We start from the raw sequence: 20,397 nt of genomic DNA, 5'->3' as shown, positions 1-20,397 counted from the left end.
ATAAAGTAATTTTCTAATGGCTGTAATCCTTTAGGTTTTTCTGATGAAAATTCAGTTAAGCAGCCAACAGAGATGGTTTAATTTGAACTAGGGTCAGTTCTGAGCTCCATGCCATTAATGAATGCTTTTGCAGTGGAATATGATTTATTTGGCTTTTTCCATTACACAGTAATCAGTAAAAACAGGTAGTATCGGAAACACGTTAATTACTGGTGTGCATCGTTCATTATATTGTACTGTTAGAAATGTCACAAACTGGATTGAGTTTTAGATTTAAAATTAAAATCAAAATTCTTTCCATATGTCCTCTCCTATTTGTCACAAAATGAATTTTTTTTAAAAGTACATTTTGTGTCTGATGTAATAGAGAATTTTGGATATGATCCAGATATAACAAATATTGGAAAGTCTGAGGCTATTGGCATTTTTATTTGTTTTAAGATCTCACACTTTTAATTCCTAGTGGATGTAATTCCCAGTGGATGAATTACAAATAAATTGGGTTTCCTTTCTTCTCCCTGCGCCCCTCCTCCACCGCACCCCCAAGTTTCTATTTGAGCTGGAAAATGAGCTCCCAAATTGTCTTGGTTTCAACATTCTATTCTTTCTACTCCTAATATAGCTTCTGATTCATACATTTTTTCAGCATTCTAAAAGGCAGCAGGCAAGTAGAAAATATTCCCAGTATGCACATGAACTGGTCTGCATTTGGATTTGAGGGAAAATGTTATGAAATTACGCCCCACAATCTGTACAAGCATTAAAGTTACTGGATGGAAAATCATTGGGGGCACATATATGAATGCCTGATAGATGCACCTGGCAGGCAGTACTTCATGCCAGAAGCATGGTTTTGTACAATGTACCCCTTAGTTGTTTTTACCCTTCAACATACATTGATTTATTGTTTCTGTCCCTAAAGTCAGGACCAAATAAAACTTTGCTTGACATTGAACACAATTTAGTAAAATAACTTTTGTGTTTCTTTTTGCATGCAAGGGAAAGATTTGTTTCCTCTTGCAGTTTGATATCTTAACCCTTTAATGTCGACTGAATTTTAATCATGCTTGGTTGCCTGTCATTCCCTAAACTTATTATATAGCAATTTGCAAAAAAGTTTCTTCATCTCGGAACTTTTCTGCCGCACAGCACTGCCCCCCAGTCATCAAGATCCACGGCGTGGCCCTGGACAACGTGGACCATTTCCCATACCTCGGGAGCCGCTTCAACAAGAGCAGGCATTAACGACGAGATCCAACACCACCTCCAGTGCGCCAGTGCAGCCTTCGGCCGCCTGAGGAAAAGAGAGTTTGAAGACCAGGCCCTCAAAACTGCCACAAAGCTCATGGTTTACAGGACTGTAGTAATACCAGCCTCCTGTATGGCTCAGAGACATGGACCATGTACAGTAGACACCTCAAGTCGCTGGAGAGATACCAGATACCACCGACGATGTCTCCGCAAGATCCTACAAATTTCCTGGGAGGACTGATGCACCAATATCAGTGTCCTCGACCAGGCCAACATCCCCAGCATCAAAGCACTGACCACACTTGATCAGCTCTGCTGGTGGGCCACATTGTTCACATGCCTGACACAAGACTCCCAAAGCAAGCGCTCTTCTCGGAACTCCTCCACAGCAAACAAGCCAAAGGTGGGCAGAGGAAACGTTACAAGGACACCCTCAAAGCCTCCCTGATAAAGTGCAACATCCCCACTGACACCTGGGAGTCCCTGGCCAAAGACCGCCCTAAGTGGACAAAGTGCATCCGGGAGGGCGCTGAGCACCTCGAGTTTCATCGCCGAGAGCATGCAGAAATCAAGCGCAGGAAGAACTCAGTTGAAGAGTGGAAGCAAGTCCTCCTCGATTCCGAGGGACTGCCTGTGATGATGATATATAGCAATTTGCAAAAAAGCTTCTTAATCTCAGAACTTTTCTGCGAGTGAACATTAGATTAAATTACTTCAGCACCTGGGATCTAGGCGGTGTCTGTGTCTTATTTTTTTTTAAATCTACTTTTTAATCTGTTTTGGCCTGTGTCTTACGACTTGAGTGGAGAAACCAAGCGTGTAGTTACTACTTGCAAAGAGGAGTTAGAAGGGAGAGTACTGTTTTGGCTTGTATGTGCTTCTTTGCTGTTAGTTACTTCTATATGTGGGAACAGTGGAAAATGTAATTTATAATGCCAGCCCTACAATGCCCCCACCTGCCAAGTTGTCTATTCCGTTGACTCTAGCGTTTTGTGCATCCCTCTGGCCCTTTGCCCCACCATTGGCAGCTGTGCCATCTAGGCCACATGGTCTAGAATTGTCTCCCTAAATCCCTCCAACTCTCCGCCTCCTTCTCTTCCTTAAAAGCCACCTCTTTGACCAAGCTTTTGGTCAGCCTTCCTATTATTTCCTCCTTTGGCTTGACATCCATTTTTGTCTGATTGCTTACATAGTATTACATCGTATGTACAGCACAGAAACAGGCCACTCGGCCCAACAGGTCTATGCCGGTGTTTATGCACCACACGAGCTTCCTCTCACCCTCTTCATCTAACCCCATCAACATATTCTTCTATTCCATTGTCCCTCATGTGTTTATCTAGCTTCCCTTTAATTGCATCTATGCTATTTGCCTCAACTACTCCTTGTGGTAGCAAGTCACACATTGTTACCACTCTCCAGCTAAAGAAGTTTCTCCTGAATTGGATTTATTGGTGACTATCTTATATTTATGGCTACCAGTTTTGGACTCCGCACAAGTGGAAACATCATCTCTATGTCTACCCTATCAAACCAATGTTCTCGCTAAGATGCCTGTCTGCTCAGTCATCTACAAGGTATCACGCAGACCGCACACAAGCTTTTCCATTAGAAATACTGTGCATGCGCAGAAATTTTACAGGACTGAGCATTGAAATAAAGAGGCCGCACACACCAAAGCACAGCCTAGAGGGAACATTGTATCAAACCCTTTCATAATTGTAAAGACCTCTATCAGGTCACCCCTCTTTCCCTTTTCTAGACAAAAGAGCCCCAGCCTGTTCAATCTTTCCTGATCAGTATAACCCCTCAGTTCTGGTATCATTCCAGTAAATCTCTCTTGCACCTTATCGAGTGTCTCTAAATCCTTTTTATGATATGGAGACCAGAATAGTTCACAGTACTCCCAAGTGTGGTCTAGCCAAGGTTCTATACAAGTTCAACATAACTTCTCTGCTTTTCAATTCTATCCCTCTAGAAATGAACCCCAGTGCTTGGTTTGCTGTTTTTATATGCCCTTATTAACCTGTGTTACTACTTTTAGTAATTTGTGTATCTACACCCCCAGATCCCTCTGTTCATCTCACGCATTTAGACATTTATTTTCAAAGGAGTATGCAAACATTATGAGGTACCACATTCTTCCTACCAAAATGTATCACCTTACACTTATCTATTTTGAAGTTCATTTGACAATTACACGCCCATTCTGCAAGTAAATCAATGATTTCGATGAAGGGACCAAGTGTAATGTAGCCAAGTTTACTGATGACACAAAGATGGGTGGGAAAGCAAATTGTGAGGAGGACACAAAAAATCTGCAAAGGGATATAGACAGACTAAGTGAGTGGGCAAATATTTGGCAGATGGAGTATAATGTGGGAAAATGTGAGGTTATCCACTTTGGCAGAAATAATAGAAAAGCAAATTATAATTTAAATGGAGAAAAATTGCAAAGTGTTGCAGTACAGAGAGACCTGGGGGTCCTTGTGCATGAAACACACAAAGTTAGTATGCAGGTACAGCAAGTAATCAGGAAGGCAAATGGAATGTTGTCCTTTATTGCAGGGGGGATGGAGTATAAAAGCAGAGAAGTCCTGCTACAACTGTACAGGGTGTTGGTGAGGCCACACCTGGAGTACTGCGTACAGTTTTGGTCTCCGTATTTAAGGAAGGATATACTTGCATTGGAGGCTGTTCAGAGAAGGTTCACTAGGTTGATTCCGGAGATGAGAGTGTTGACTTATGAAGATAGATTGAGTAGGTTGGACCTATACACATTGGAGTTCAGAAGAATGAGACGTGATCTTATTGAAACATAAGATAATGAGGGGGTTTGACACGGTGGATGCAGAGAGAATATTTCCACTCATAGGGGAAACTAAAACTACGGGACATAGTCTTAAAATAAGGGGCCACCCATTTAAAACTGAGATGAGGAGAAATTTCTTTTGAGGGGTGTAAATCTATGGAATTTTCTGCCCCAGAGAACTGTGGAGGCTGGGTCATTGAATATATTTAAGGTGGAGATAGACAGATTTTTGAGCGATAAGGGAGTAAAGGGTTATGGGGAGCGGGCAGGGAAGTGGAGCTGAGTCCATGATCACATCAGCCATGATCTTATTGAATGGCGGAGCAGGCTCGAGGGGCCAAATGGCCTCCTACTGCTCCTATTTCTCATGTTCTTATGTTTTCTGTAATTATTTGCAGTCCTCCTCTGTATTAACCACGTGCCCCAATTTAGTGTCTTGGGAAAATTTTCAAATTGTGCACTCGATTCCTGTCCAAATCGTCAAGTAAATGGTGAAAAAGAGTGGTTTTAGCACCAATTCTTGTGAAACACCAATTCCCACCTTTTTGCCAATCTGAATAATTACTTTCAACCCCTACTCTGTTTTCTGTTTTGTAGCCAGCTTGTTATCCATTCTGCTACTCGTCCCCTGACCCCGCATGTTCTGACCTTAGTCATGAAAGCATCCTTGGACTCAACCAACATGTGGAGATCGATTTTAACTTGTTTCACCAGGTTATAACAGGGCAGTAGTGGCCTCAAAATGGGGGGTCAGTATCCTTATTGTCCCAGTGACCCTGGCGATTCCTCTGCTGCCATTTTGAATATGGCCTATTTTTTAGGCAATAGGTTCATTTCAATATGCATAGCATGTTCCTAGGACCCTGGTGCCTCAAAATAGTGGTCGAGTGTACAGGGTGACCGACCAGCACACTCCACTGGTTGATTGCCCAAAAGCCAAAATCAATCCTGTGCATTCGGTATTGAATTGATGAGCAAAGGGAAGGCCAAATGCAAGCATATTGCCACTTTTTCTCCATGCCTCCCCCATGCTTTTCTAAATCCTGACCATCCCTTAACCAGGATGATGTCTCAGTAATGTAAGTGTTATTTGTACTGAACTTTGAATCTATAACTATAATTTGACTAGAGGAGAAGGGAAATATCGGGAAAGACCCATTCTGCTTTGCAAATCATCATAGGGAGTCCCTCGGAATCGAGGAAGACTTGCTTCCACTCTAAAAATGAGTGCTTAGGTGACTGAACAGTCCAATACGAGAATTACAGTCTCTGTCACAGGTGAGACAGATAGTCGTTGAAGGAAAGGGTGGGTGGGACTGGTTTGCCGCACGCTCTTTCCGCTGCCTGCGCTTGGTTTCTGCATGCTCTCGACGATGAGACTAGGCGTGCTCAGCACCCTCCCGGATGCACTTTTTCCACTTAGGGCGGTCTTTGGCCAGGGACTCCCAGGTGTCGGTGGAGATGTTGCACTTTATCATGGAGGCTTTGAGGGTGTCCTTGAAATGTTTCCTCTACCCACCTTTGGCTCATTTGCTGTGAAGGAGTTCTGAGTAGAGCGCTTGCTTTGGGAGTCTTGTTCCAGGCATGCGAACAATGTGGCCTGCCCAGCGGAGCTGATCGAGTGTAGTCAGTGTTTCAATGTTGGGGATGTTGGCCTGGTCGAGGACGCTAACGTTGGTGCATCTGTCCTCCCAGGGGATTTGCAGAATCTTGTGGAGACATCGTTGGTGGTATTTCTCCAGCGATTTGAGGTGTCTACTGTATATGGTCCATGTGTCTGAGCCATACAGGAGGGCGAGTATTACTACAGCCCTGTAGACCATGAGCTTGATGACAGAATCGAGGGCGTAATCCTAGAACATTCTTTTCCTCAGACGACCAAAGGCTGTACTGGCGCACTGGAGGCGGTGTTGAATCTCGTCGTCAATGTCTGCCCTTGTTGATGGGAGGCTCCCGAGGTTTGGGAAATGGTCCACGTTGTCCAGGGCTGCGCCGTGGATCTTGATGACTGGTGGGGCAGTGCTGTGCGGCGGGGACAGGTTGGTGGAGGACCTTTGTCTTACGGATGTATAAAGGCCCATGCTTCCGTACGCCTCAGTGAAGATGTTGATTATGACTTGGATTTCAGCCTCTGAATGTGCACAGCCGCAGGCGTCGTCCGCGTACTGTAGCTCGACGACAGAGGTTGGGACGGTCTTGGATCTGGCCTGGAGGCAGCGAAGGTTAAACAGCTTCCCACTGGTTCTGTAGTTTAGTTCCACTCCACTGTCGACTGTGAGGTGGAGTATGGCAACGAAGAAGATTGAGAAGAGGGTTGGCGCGATGACGCAGCCCTGTTTGACCCCGGTCCAGACGTGGATTGGATCTGTAATGGACCTGTTGGTAAGGATCACGGCCTACATGTCGTCGTGGAGGATGGTGACGAAATTTTGGGGGCATCCAAAACGGAGGAGGACACTCCATAGACCCTCGCGGTTGACAGTGTCAAAGGCCTTTGCAAGGTCAAAGAAGGCCATGTATAAGGGTTGGTGCTATTCCCTGCATTTTTCTTGCAGCTGTCGTGCCGTATATATCATGTCCGTTGTATCCCATAGGGGACGAAATCTGCACTGTGACTCCGGAGGAGCTGCTCAGCCACAGGGAGAAGACGGTTGAGGAGGATTCCACCGACGACTTTCCCAATGGCTGATAGCAGGGAGATTCCTCTCTAGTTGCCGCAGTCGGACTTTTCTCCTTTTTTAAAGATGGTCACAATCACTGCATCTTTGAGATCTCCCGGCATGCTCTCCTCCCTCCAGTTGAGAGAGATGAGGTCACGCATTCGCGCCAACAGTACCTCTCCGCCATATTTCAGTGCCTCAGCGGGGATTCCATCCGTTCCCGTAGCCTTATTGTTCTTAAACTCTACCTCGTGCAGTGCTGGGGTTTTACTGAGGTGGTGGTGGGTAACATGCTGCGGGATGGAGTCTAGGACACTCGAGTTAAAGGCAGAGTCTTGGTTGAGGAAATCTTCGAAGTGCTTCTTCCAGCGGGCTCTGACTGCCTTGATGTCCTTGATTAGTCTCTCCCCGTTCTTGGCCAGCAGTGGGGTGGAGCCTTGGGTGTTTGGACCGTAGGTGGCCTTGACTGCAGTGAAGAATCCTCGCACATCACGGCTGTCGGCCAGCTGCTGTATCTCCTGTGCTTTCTCCACCCACCATCTATTCTTTAGGTCACGGGTTTTTTGTTGGACCTCGGCCTTACGTTGTCTGTAATGCTGCCTTGCTGCTCCCGATTTGGGTGGTTGTTTTAGGCTCAGAAATGCCCTGCGCTTGTGATACATTAGCTCTTGGATCTCCTGGTCATTCTCATCAAACCAGTCCTGGTGTTTCCTGGTTGAGTGACCGAGCGTCTCTTCGCAGGCACTGGTTATGGAGGCCTGGAGGGCAGACCAAGCGCTTTGGGCATTCTGTGTCTCGGGGTGATCAAGGGGCGCCAGGTTAGCAGTGAGGCACTGGCTGTATAGGGCTCTCTTAGCTGGGTCTTTGAGTGCCCCGGCATTGACTTTTTTGTAGCACTGCTTCTACTGCCGTCACCGCTTTGGGGCTATGTTGATAATGATGGAACGAATTAGGCGGTGGTCCATCCAGCAGTCGTCAGCTCCTGTCATGGCGCGGGTGATGCGCACGTCCTCGTGATTCCTGGCTCGGACGATGACATAGTCAAACAGATGCCAGTGTTTGAAGCGAGGGTGTTGTCACGATGCCTTGTCTTTGTCCCTCTGGCGGAACAAGGTGTTCGTGATGACAAGGTCATGCTCTTGGCATTTTGTCAGGAGCAGGGTACCGCTGCAGTTGGTTTTCCCTACCCCTCTCTGCCGATCACGCCTTCCCAGAGGGCTGTGTCCTTGCTGACCCTGGCGTTGAAGTCACCGGGGAGGATCAGTTTGTCGTCCGCAGGGACGCGGGACAGGGATTTTTCGAGGCTGGAGTAAAAACCCTCTTTGATCTCATCTGTCACATCGAATGTTGGGGCATACGTACTGATGACTGTGGCGCATTGATTCCGGGGATAGGGTGAGTCGGAGAATCATGAGATATTCGTTAATCCCGCAGGGGGAGTCTCTGAGGCGGACGACCAGCTCGTTTTTGATAGTGAAACCGACTCCATGGATGGCACCACTTGTTCGCTAATAAAGTGGCCACCTTGGTGCAGCATATAGTTTGGCTGCATGCTACAGGTTCGAAAGAAGTGCAATGGTGGGAGGGGACTAACAGGAATATTGGGGTGCAGAAGGAGATATATGATTAATGCAGTATACTAGTGGCCAAAATACAAATATATTATATTGAATTATTGGGCAAGGTTATTCACAGGTTTATGGTCCGATCACAGAATGAAGTAGAACTTTTCTAGTGAAATGTGTGGATGTTATTGGAGGTCTCATTACAAAGGCTAAGTAAGTGGGCAAGAACATGGCAAATGGAATATAATATGGAGAAACGTAAAGTTATCCTCTTTGGTAAGAAAAATAGAAATAGAGAAGGTAAGAGTATTTTTTAAGTGGTGAGAGATTGGGAAATGTTGGTATTCAGAGGGACCTGGGTGCCCTTGTACACAAATCACTGAAAGTTAACATGCAGGTACAGCAAGCAATTAGGAAAAGAAATGGTTGTTGGTAACAAAGGTTCACCAGACTGATTCCTGGGATGGGGGGGATTGTCCTTTGAGGAGTGATTGAGTAGATTAGGCCTATATTCTCTGGAGTTTCAAAGAATGAGAGGTGATCTCATTGAAACATACAAAATTCATACTGGGCTTGACAGGGTAGATACAGGGAGGATGTTTCCCCGAGCTGGGGAGTCTAGAACCAGGGGTCACAGTCTCAGAATAAGTGTCAGCCATTTAGGACTGAGATGAGGAGAAATTTCTTCACTCGGAGGGTGGTGAATTTTTGGAATTCTCTACCCCAGAGGGCTGTGGATTCTCAGTTGTTGAGTATATTCAAGACCGAGATCGATAGATTTTTGAATATTAAGGGAATCAAGGATATGTGCAGGAAAGTGGAGTTGAGGTAGAAGATCAGCCATGATACTGAATGGCGGAGCCGGCTCGAGGAGCCAAATGCCCTACTCCTGCTCCTAATTCTTATGTTATGTCGTTACACAAATTTCTGCACCAAAGTTTTGGAATTAATGCTTTTTCTTAATATTTGCAGTCACTTTTGGAAACCCATGATTTGGTTGCATCAAAGTGTTATGAAACGCCACCCTCAAGCCCCAGTCTGCTAAATGATATCTTGAGCAATCAGACAGCATCAGGAGATGCTGTTCGCATGATTGGAATTCAAAAGAAAGCCATGGAGCCTTTGGTAAGCTATTTATTTTTTTATTTGAGAGCTGGTAATTGAGTATTTAGCTTCAGTATTCAGGGCTTGCTAGATTATTAGAAATTCTTGTTGATTTTGCCCTTGGTAACACAGATGCAGAGGCCAATTGTAGTGTCCCTACTACTGTTCATGCTGAGATCAGCTAATTCAACACAGACTGGGAATCATACCTGAGATTACCTTGCACTGTATGGCTCTCACTACTCATTGACATAATCACTTCAGCCATCAGAATAATGCAGTGGTCAATTCCGTAGGAAAGTACCAAGTTTTGAGGCTAATGTGTACTCTCCATTTTGTTTGGCACAGTTGAGCACACTGGGATATCTGCAGCCGAGAATAGCTTCGAACATGTTTTCATCATAAAATCGGAGTCATTCGTTAGAGACTGGTCATGAATGGTTTTTGCGGAAGGGGAAAGAATCCTCCCTTTTCTGCTTCTTTCCAAATTTTTTTCTAAAAATTCAATGAAAGTAGAAGAGAAACTGTAACCCCAATCTTATTTAATGAAAAGACAAACATTTTCATTGAGTGGAATAGAGAGTGGTATTTAGTTTATTCTGTGGTGATTTATTTTTAGTGCTCTAATTTTAATGGATATTTGACTAGAGGGCGCTTTGAATCCCCATAATGCAATGTGAGCTGCCTCCCTCCTGATGTGGCTGGCAGGCAGGCTAAAAACAATCCGCTAAATAGGGATTAAGCATTGTATTTTTGAGTGCAACTTGGTTCTACTGTACAGTTTCAGTCACCACAGTGTCAAAGGGTTTGTATGAATATATTTTGGTTCCATGATTAAGTCTTTGTAGTAAAATAATTATTTTTGTATTTGTTGTACAGAAAGAAAAGCCAGTTTTACTTTGTTATATGGAGAGGGACAAAAAGTGTGGTACTACTATCATAAAGCAATTTTCATCATCATAGGCGGTCCCTCGAACGAGGATGACTTACTTCCACATGAGTTCACAGATGTTTCAATGAAGGACCCGATGTTCCAGTCCTGAACTCCAATTGAGGGGGTGGAAGATGTCTGTGGATTTTTTTAACGTGTGGTGACCGTTGCACACCAGCCACCACACGGGCTTGACAAAGCTAGGCCTTTATCCAGTGGCAAGGGTTAACCAGGACGACTGGAGACCTGCTCTGCTGCACGGACCTACTGCGTGCACATATCGCAGTGTGGGCTGGCCCATGCTGCTCCTGGGCCCCGTACCTTCATTCACCGCACTTCCGCCATGATCCCTCACCGCTCCTCTGCCACAAAGACATTCGCCGCACCTCCACCATGACCTCCATCCACACCAAACATTCGCCGAACCTCTGTCATGATCACCCACCAAATCTCAGCCACGATCCCTCATCACTCTTCTGCCCCGATCACTCACCGCAAGTCCGCCACGACCTTCCTGCTCCTCTGCTGTAGCAGGGCCTCTTGCCCACACTCCAAACAATGACCTGAATCCTGATGACGTCACCCAGTCGCCCACCTCGAAGCCATCGCACATTTGTGTCAGCTCGCGATGGAAACTGCAGTGGCAAGCTCCAGCTCTATAGCCCCAACCTATGGAGATGCTCTCTCGCAGGTCGGGGTGGCCCACGATATCCCAGGGCCCAGCGCTCCAGCTCTTTTTGTAGCCCCGACCTGTGGAGATGTTCTCTCGCAGGTCGGGGTGGCCCACGATATCCCAGGGCCTGATGCTCTAGCTCTATAGCACCGACCTGTGGAGATGTTCTCTCGCAGGTCGGGGTGGCCCATGATGTCTTGCCCAGCTACAAAGATATTTGTTTGCCTCTACAGGTAAGAGATATTGCTTGACAGAAGAAAAAGAGGTGCCGATTAGGAAGGATTTAACATAAGTTATTCTATAGCAATTAAACTAATTGCGTTGGATCACTAAAGTTGGGCCTAATTAAGTCATCAAGAAAAGCAAATTTACAGCAATAGTGGAAGCAGATGTTTACTATTTTTTCATTTGCAATGATAACTTTTGCCACTAATTTTCACACTCGACTCCTGTTGCTTAAATGGTTGCATTTGTTCTGGCTTTGTGTTGGGGAAGCAAAAACATCTAATCAGCTTCAATGATTTTATTCTTTTGTAGGGTGTTACCTTTAGGGTGGAGAATAGAGAACTGGTAATTGCAAGGATTCTCCACGGTGGTATGATTGACAGGCAAGGTCTTCTCCACGTAGGTGATATCATTAAAGAAGTAAATGGCAGGGAAGTCGGGTCTGACCCAAAAGTACTGCAAGAAATGTTGATGGATTGCAGTGGTGGCATCACGTTTAAAATCTTGCCGAGCTACAAAGATACTCCTTTGCCCCTACAGGTAAGAGATATTGCTTGACAAAAAGAGATGCCGATTAGAAAGGATTTAGCATAAGTTATTCTGTAGCAATTAAACTAATTGCTTTGGATCACTTGAACTTGGGCCCAATTAAGTCATCAAACATCTACTTTGCAGGAAAGAGTATTTTTCTATTGAGCGTCATGTTATATCTTTGATTCTAAAACCTGTTATACTTTCTAATTTTTATCCTATTGCTAATTAGTTGTAATAGGCTTCTGTTTCCATCTCGGCCTCCGACATGACTTTCTCCTGATTGAGCTCGTTAAGCCCCCCAGCGCGTTTCCCGGCCAATTGAAGGAATCGGGTCTGAGAACATCATTTGATGACACATCATCAGCCGGTTTTCTTAAAGGACCATGTGCAAATTTATTTTCACAGTTGTGCTTTCAGTTTTCTACAGCACTAAGGTGCTGCAAACACTGACGAGCACTGCACTAAGGTGCTATGGAGGGAGTCACAGCACGCAGGAACGGCCACTGATGGTTGAGCAGTTATAATCAGGGATGCTCAAGAGGGCTGAATTTGAGGAGTGCAGACATCTCGTGGGGTTGTGAAGCTGAAATAGATTCAAGATAGGGAGGGGCAAGTCCATGGAGTGATTTGTAAACAATGATGAGAATTTTGAAATCGAGGCGTTGTTTAACCGGGAACCGATGGAGGTCAGAAAGCACAGGGGTGATGGGTGATCGTGACTTGGTGCGAGTTATGACTCTGGCTGCCGAGTTTTGGATGATCTCAAGTTTACGTAGTGTAGAATGTGGGAAGCCAGCCAGGAGAGAGTTGGAGTAGTCAAGTTTAGAGGTAACAATGACATGGATGAGGGTGTCAGCAGCAGAAGAACTGAGGCTGAGGCGGAGGTGAAAAAAGGAAGTTTTGGTTATGCTGCGGATATGTGGCTGGAAACTCATTTCAATATGTCGCCTAGTTGCGAACAGTCTGGTTTAGCCTCAGATAGATGCTATGGAGAGGGATGGAGTCAGTGGCTAGGGAACGCAGTTTGTGGCGGGGACCAAAGACAATGGCTTCGGTCTTCCCAATACTTAATTGGAGAAAATTTCTGCTCATCCCGTACTGGATGTCGGACAAGCAGGCTGATAATTTAGAGACCAAGGAGGGGTTGAGAGAAGTGGTGAAGAGGTAGAGCTGGGTGTCATCAACGTACATGTGGAAACTGACTGTTTTCGGATGATATCGCCAAAGGACAGCATATAGATGAGAAAATTAGGGTGCCAAGGATAAATCCTTGCGGGACACCAGAGGTAATGATGCGGGAGTGGGAAGAGAAGCCATTGCAGGAGATTTTCTGGCTATGATTAGATAGATAAGAATGGAACCAGATGAGTGCAGTCCCACCCAGCTGGATGATGGTGGAGAGGCGTTGGAGGAGGATGGAGTGGTCAACTGTATCAAAGGCTGCAGACAGGTCCAGGAGGACGAGGAGGGATAGTTTACCTTTGTCGCAGTCACAAAGGATGTAATCTGTGACTTTGATGAGAGCAGTTTGGTACTGTGGCAGGGGCGGAAACCGAAAGAGTTTAAAAAAAAAAAGGAAAGCATTAAAAATTTGAAGGTGGTAGGGAGGGGTGTGAAGAAAAGTGTGTGTAACTGTTGAAAAAGGAGTTGGATTGGGAGTTGGATGTGGTGTTTAATTATGATTCTGTCTGACTGTCATTTAATCATATGTAGCCCACTTACTGGTGTGACATGGATCCTGCTTCCTGATCCAAAAGGTTGGGCATTCCTGGATGAGATTTGTTAGCTGACACATACTCTTCATTAGAGTACTGTAATTTACAAGAATATGGCATAATTTATTCTGCTGCAACACTGCGCTGTTTAATCCTTAAGCATCAAGCATGAATGGCTTTTTTTTTCCCCCCATGAGCCATTTCCATTATGTACTTTCATTATGTGTGGCATCAGATGGCACCCTTGGGCAGCATGCGATGGAGCTCTGACTTGAGCAGTATTGAAGTAACTTCCTATAGAAAGCTCGAGTGTAATTCAGTTAAACGTAGGATTCAAGTTTCCAGTCAGAATACAGCACTGATGCTGAACAAGTTAGTTAACTGTGTTTGTGCTCTATTTAATGAATCTCAGCCACCGATTTAGATTGCGATATAGCACAAAATTCAGAGATGATGATTAATTTGAAAGATGCTCTAATCCATCTATAGTGTTCAATTTGTGGCTGTGCTGAATACTTCTTGGTGGGAATGAAGAAATTTTATTAATGGAATTCATCGGTAAATTCAAAATGTTCAGTATTTTAACAGCAAATCATTGAAATCCCACTTTCAGCTCTAGTAGGCTTGTACAGTTTTAGGCTTGTATGCATCTATGACCAAGAATCATTCATAAATTTAGTAAGTTCTTCATCCTCAAGTACGTATCCAACTCGTTCTTAAAATTATTTATAGAATCAGCTTCCACCACCTTTTCAGGTACAGCGTTCTACGTCCTGACAACTCTGAGTGGAAATTCTCCTCCTCCTCTGCCCTCTAGATCTTTTGCCAATAATTTTAAATCTATGACCTCTGGTTATTGACCCACACACCAGAGGGAATAGTTTTTAATCTACTCTTATCAGGAGAACAGTCCTAACTTTTCCAAACACTGCTCAGAACTGAAGTCACTCATTCCTGGTGAAACTTCCTTTGCACCCTTTCTCAGGATTAAAATTAACATTTTACTGAAGTGTGGTACCCAAAACTGTCCGCAGTACTGTTGCTGAGCCCTAACCAATGATTTATAAAGTTTCTAGCATGATCTCTTTGCTTTTCTATTCTATACCTTCATTTATAAACCCACGTAACCCATGTGCTTTTTAACCACCCTTAACACTTGCCCAGCTTTTATGGATTTGTGTACATACACACCAAATTCTCTCTGCTGATCAACACTTTTCAAAAATCATGCCATTAATAATGTACTGTCTTTCCACATTCGTCCTCCCAAAGTGCATCGCTTCACACTTTTCTGCTCCAGCTGCCATGCTTCTGTCCATTTCGTCATCCTTTCTGTTATCTGAAGTCTACAACTATTCTTATCACTATATACTACGTTGCCAAGTTTCGTATCCTCTACAAACTTTATAATGTTGCTCCCTGAGCACCTGAGTCTAGGTTGTTTATAAAAATTGAAATGAGTACTGGACCCAATACTGACCCTTGGGGACACCACTGCAAACCACCTCCCAGTCTGAAAAACATCCATCGATCATCACCCTTTGCTTCCTGTCACTGAGCCAATTCCAAATCCATACCATCACTTTCCCCCTAATTCCATGGGCTTCCATCTTCTTAATAAGTCTCCGGTGTGAAACTTTGATGAATGCCTTCCAAAAGTTCATATATACAGCATCTACTACACAACCTTGATGGTCCTTCTCTGTTACCTCATCAAAGAATTCAGTCAAGTTAATCAGAAATGATTTGCCTTTAACAAATCCATGCTGACTCTCCTTGATTAACCCATGCCTTTCCTGATGATGATTTCCAATAATTTCCCCGATGTTAAGCTGACTGTCCTGTAGTTGCCTGGTTTATCCCTCTCCCCTTTCTTGAATAGTGGTATAACATTGTCAACATTCAATCCTCTGGCACTACTCCTATATCAATGTCCATTGAAAGATTGTAATCAATGCCTCTTCTATTTCTACTGTTCCTTCTTTCAGCACCCTAGGATGGATTTCATCTGGATCAGGTGACTTAAAAACTTTGAGTAATGCTAATCTTTTTAGTACTATTATATTCTAACCAATGTTCCTTACAAGCTATGCAGCTCTCTGCTGGTCCCGTGCAGCCCAGGACTGTCTTCTTCTTCTTCTGTGTTAAAGTTGGTGCATGCGCGAAGCTATGAATGGGCCATGCAGCCCCTTAAAGGGGTCGTGCACCCAAAAAAGAATTACGGGAAACATTGATTCTAATGTGCTCCAATATGTTGCAGGTGTTTGTGAAATGCCATTTTGATTACAATCCAGCCAATGACAGCTTAATCCCCTGTAAAGAAGCAGGATTGAAGTTTTCCAGAGGGGACATCCTTCAAGTCGTGAATCGAGAAGATCTCAACTGGTGGCAGGTTGGCTCAACTTTTCTGCATTGCGATTTAGGGATTTTTAAAGTAATTCTAAGACATGACAACAAACAAATACTTTTTGAATAACACTTAACAAAATATTCACTTAAAGCAAATACAGTACACTGTCTTGAGATGCTCAAATCCCAAGAAGGAATTTAAAAATTCTATAGAACTATGAAACATTGGCTGATTGGATTTTTTTTTTAAGTGTGTAAAGTAAAATAACCACTGGTAATAACAAAACACTTCACTCTTTCTTTTCCCTTGGCCCCTACAGAAAGAGTTATAATTTTTTACTTGGGTTTTCATCAACCCAGTATTCCCTTAAATGCTGACCTATATTGAGCCTGCAGATGCTTCAACTGTATCCTCCGATTCCAAAACCACTCATGCTTGAGGATGGAATAAATTCAGGCTTTCTGACAAACCCTGTATAATTTCATATTGCCGTGAACCTGATTGTACAATGCAGAATTTCCAAATAGTTGCTCCTGGGATGGAACCATATCATCCACAATGTTGTGGACTTAACAATGTGCAAGATTTCCTGATAATTTTTGATATCTTGACAATTTTTGGTATTCCCTAGATTTGGTTCTGTGCTTTTAGAGACAGATGGAGGTAACATTTCATGATTTTTTTTTTGTCTTGTCGAGGGGGCAAGAAAAAAATATAGATATGTAGGTATTTTTGCCGCAAATTTTCAAATATAGCTTGAACCTCTCTTATCCGGCACCCTTGGGACCTGGCCTGTGCCAGATAAGGGATTTTGCCGGACGAGGGGTGGTTCTAGATAAGAGAGACCCAGATAAGGGAGCTTCAACCTGTACTATATTCTCCAGGTTAAGATTTTAGTGGGGGAAAAAGTGAAACATTTTCTCTTTCTCCCCGATTTGATTTTCATTCGGTTTTAGTCTTTGAAAAATTCCACGTAAAATGAAAAATTAAGTTTAATCCAGGTTTTTTTCTAACCAGCCACCAAGTGGTTACTTTCACATAACTGCATGTGTCAGAATAATAATCTGCAGGGGAAGAACATTCAGAATGCATGCTAAAATGTTATTTTTGTGAACTGATTTCATGCTTTGAGATTACATAAACATTGAACATAACTACAGGCACTAGTTTTCCTTCAAAAAGCTGTTTGAAAATTCATTACGTAATGAATGTAGAACTGTAGAACAAAACATGAATAAATTTGTTGGCTGTAGATGGAAATCAACACACAAAGAGGAATCTTTATGAAGATAAACAGCTCATTCACTAAAAATCTTCCATGCAAATTGTTCACTCCTGAATGGTTAAAATACAAAGAGATACAGCTTAGGAAATTGAAATTAAGCAGGGAAGTCTCTAAATATGATAATCTTGTGAAATAGATGACCAAAAAAGGCAGCTGGTCCAAGTGACAGCTAGATCATCATCATCATCATAGTTCCTCGGAGTCGAGGATGACTTGCTTCCACACTAAAAATGAGTTCTCAGGTGACTGAAGAGTCCAATGCGGGACCTACAGTCTCTGTCACAGGTGGGGCAGACGGTGGTTGAAGGAACAGGTAAGTGGGGGTTCTGGGTTGCCGCGCGCTCCTTCTGGTGTCTATGCTTGGCTTCAGCTTGCTCTCGGCGAAGAGACTCGATGCTTCCCAGATGCTTTTCCTCCACTTTGGGTGGTCTTGGACCAGGGATTCCCGGTGTCGGTGGAGCTGTTACATTTTTTCAAGGAGGTTTTGAGGGTGTCCTTGAAGCATTTCCTCTGCCCACCTGGGGCTTGCTTACCGTGTCGGAGATCCGAGTAGAGCGCTTGTTTTGGGAGTCTCGTGTCAGGCACGCAGACAGTGTGGCCCATCCAGCGGAGCTGATCGAGCGTGGTCAGTGCTTTGATGCTGGGGATGTTGATCCAGCAGCTAATATGCCGCATGCACAAGACATTCGGACTGGAAGCAGCAACACAACACGAGGTCAAGAAAGCAGCTCATCAGACGTCTGAAGGCCGAGACCCAACAGAAAACCCGCAACCTAAAAAATAGACGGGGTTGAGATCAATCTAAAAGGAACAAGTGCATTGGTCCAAATTAACGTTTGCTGTTCTCAAAAGCTTTATGTTCTAAATATAATCTCCAAATTTGCATGGTTCTTTATTTCATTTGTAATAATGTAGTCCGTTTATATGCTAACATTGTGAAAACCTAGGCGATATAATTATTTTTGTTTTGGTCTTGACCAGAATGCACTTGTGATGTCACGTGTGAACAATCTAATCATCCCATTCATGAGGTACATATTGTATCTTATGGATCTACATAATGATCCTGATTTTTTTATTATTTACTGAGGGTGCGTTTAATTGACACGAACTTGGATCCCTAATTGTAATTGCCCACTGCTGTTGTAGTGGAAAATACAACAGTGAATCTGTCGTAGCCATTGTTACCATGTAATATCTAGTGAATGGAGAGATTACAGACTAAAGTTAGCCAAATATAAAATGGCATTTTTAACCAGATATTCTACTTGATTTTTTTGTTTTGTTTGATAGAACTGAATTACTAATCTAGAATCTGAATCATAGAAGCTGTAGCACAAAAAGAGGCCACTTAATCTATTGCGCTTATACTGGTACAGCTCTTCTACTGGAATTATCTGCTGGAATTCCTTCCTCTGTATCCTTTTATATTCTTATCCTTTTATATCCTTATCCAATTATCTTCTAAATTATGCCATAGTCTCTGCCTCAATATCCACCTTTGGTAGTCAGTCCATCTTCCACTAACCTCTGCTGAAAGACCACTTCTAACTTTAACTTTCGATCTTTTGGTGATGATCCTTTGTCCATTACCACCTTTCCCCCACCCCAATTGCTGATTCACAAAGCACTGGAAACAATCTCTGTAATTTCCTCTCAACCTTTCATAATCTTGATCCCCTTAATTTTGCTTTCAGTAAAAAATGTTGAGCCATTCTTCCCCTCATTCCTGGTATCATTTTAGTAAACCTTTTCTGTGGCACTGATATCATTCCTATACAATAGCAATGTAATTTGTTTTTAAATAGGGTACGTTTTTAGCATTCAAAATGTATCGGCTTCCTTCCCCTTTCTTTACCTGATTCGTATTAAACATACAAAACAATACTGGGAATACTCGCTGTATATTTTCTTGCAAACATGACAATTTTTGATGGGTTTTTATCAACAATAGCAGCTGTAATAATTGTACCAATTGGGGTGCCACAAAGCTGAATATTATTGGGCTGGATTTTGGTTTGGGTGGCAAACGAATGGCACCAGCCGTTCATTACATTTACACTTGCCCATGCCCACAGACTTTCTATGGGATTTTGCACTGGAACATGCTGTAATTAGAAAGCCTTTTCAACGTGGCGCCCTCTACAGAGCATCTGGGATGCATATGAACAGGGCAACCAACTGTGTATCTCCTGAACCAATCAAATTGAAGAATCATTAATGAACCAGTGTCTGAACCAGGAAGTATCAATTAGAATAGTGAATTCAATGTCAAATCATGTACAGAAAGTGAAATAGAGAGGGAAAGAAAGTTAGGATTGAGAGGGAGGTAAAAGAGACAGAAGGACAATTTTTTATTTAATAATTTTTTTTTAATATCTCCAACAATAATTAAAATCTGAAAGGAATGAGATTCCATACTTGTTAATGTTAATTTTCAGTGGCAGAGAGGTTGTTGAGCAGTAATTAAGACTTATCCCACGGTTAAAAATTTACTTGGACTGGAACAATTTATGTAGTGCCTTTAACGTAGTAAAACGTCCTAAGGCGCTTCACAGGAGTGTTAATAATGGTGAGCGCTGTTGGCCTCATCGTTATTTCTATAGCAAAATACGGCCCATAGTTTTGTTCAATTTGTATCATAGTTTTTTATTTCACTTTGCTCTAGTTGAGTGCTCATAATACTGTTGGCACTTGTAGACTCTAAGGGCCCAAGTTTCAGGCCACGCCTAGAACGGCGCAGCCCCGACCTGGACGCCCGTTTTTCGCGCCACAAAGTGCGCCTAAAAAAAACATACAGATTCTCCGGCTCCCTGCTGGTCCTCTGGAGTAGGGCGCGGCACAGCACGAGCTGTAGGGGGCGAAGCTAGGTCCCTGCGCTGAAAACAGTGCCGGGACCTCTGCACATGCGCGCTACAGTGGGCGCGCATGTGCAGTAGCTCCAGGCGCCCAAAACTGTGTGGGAGGGGCCCGAAGCACGCAGCCCCTAGCCCTGGTCGAATGGCCTCACTGGGGCTGCGTGCATAAGGCTGCCTCCCACGCCCAGCTCCTGCTTCCTCCCGACCCGACCCGACTCGACTCCCGCTCCCCGCCCCCGGACCCGACACCGACCCGACTACCGCTTCCCCCCCGCCCCCAGACCGGACTGGACCCGACCCCCCGGACTGGACACGACCCGACCCGCGCTCTCCCCCCACCACCTGACCTGACCCCCACCCCGACCCGAACCTCCCTCCCTCCCACCCCCCCCCCCCCCGGACTCGACCCGCGCTCCTGACCCCCCCCCCCCCCC

The 20,397-nt window shown here is 44.1% G+C and overlaps 1 protein-coding gene across 5 annotated transcripts in view; it reads left to right on the top strand.

Annotated features, from left to right (window-relative positions):
* Nucleotides 1–20,397, top strand: part of LOC139264446 (protein PALS2-like) — a 194,959-nt gene that overhangs the window by 153,388 nt on the left and 21,174 nt on the right. For all 5 annotated transcript variants that reach the window (XM_070880926.1, XM_070880929.1, XM_070880931.1 and 2 more), the window contains 3 exons: nucleotides 9,261–9,413; nucleotides 11,534–11,761; nucleotides 15,731–15,862. In XM_070880926.1, the coding sequence (XP_070737027.1) occupies nucleotides 9,261–9,413; nucleotides 11,534–11,761; nucleotides 15,731–15,862 (513 nt within the window). The remainder of the gene's footprint in view (nucleotides 1–9,260; nucleotides 9,414–11,533; nucleotides 11,762–15,730; nucleotides 15,863–20,397) is intronic.

Source organism: Pristiophorus japonicus, chromosome 5, assembly GCF_044704955.1.
Source record: "Pristiophorus japonicus isolate sPriJap1 chromosome 5, sPriJap1.hap1, whole genome shotgun sequence".
NCBI classification, from domain to species: domain Eukaryota; kingdom Metazoa; phylum Chordata; class Chondrichthyes; family Pristiophoridae; genus Pristiophorus; species Pristiophorus japonicus.
The sequence above is the reverse complement of the archived record's forward strand: the minus strand, read 5'-3'. Positions and strand labels throughout refer to the sequence as shown.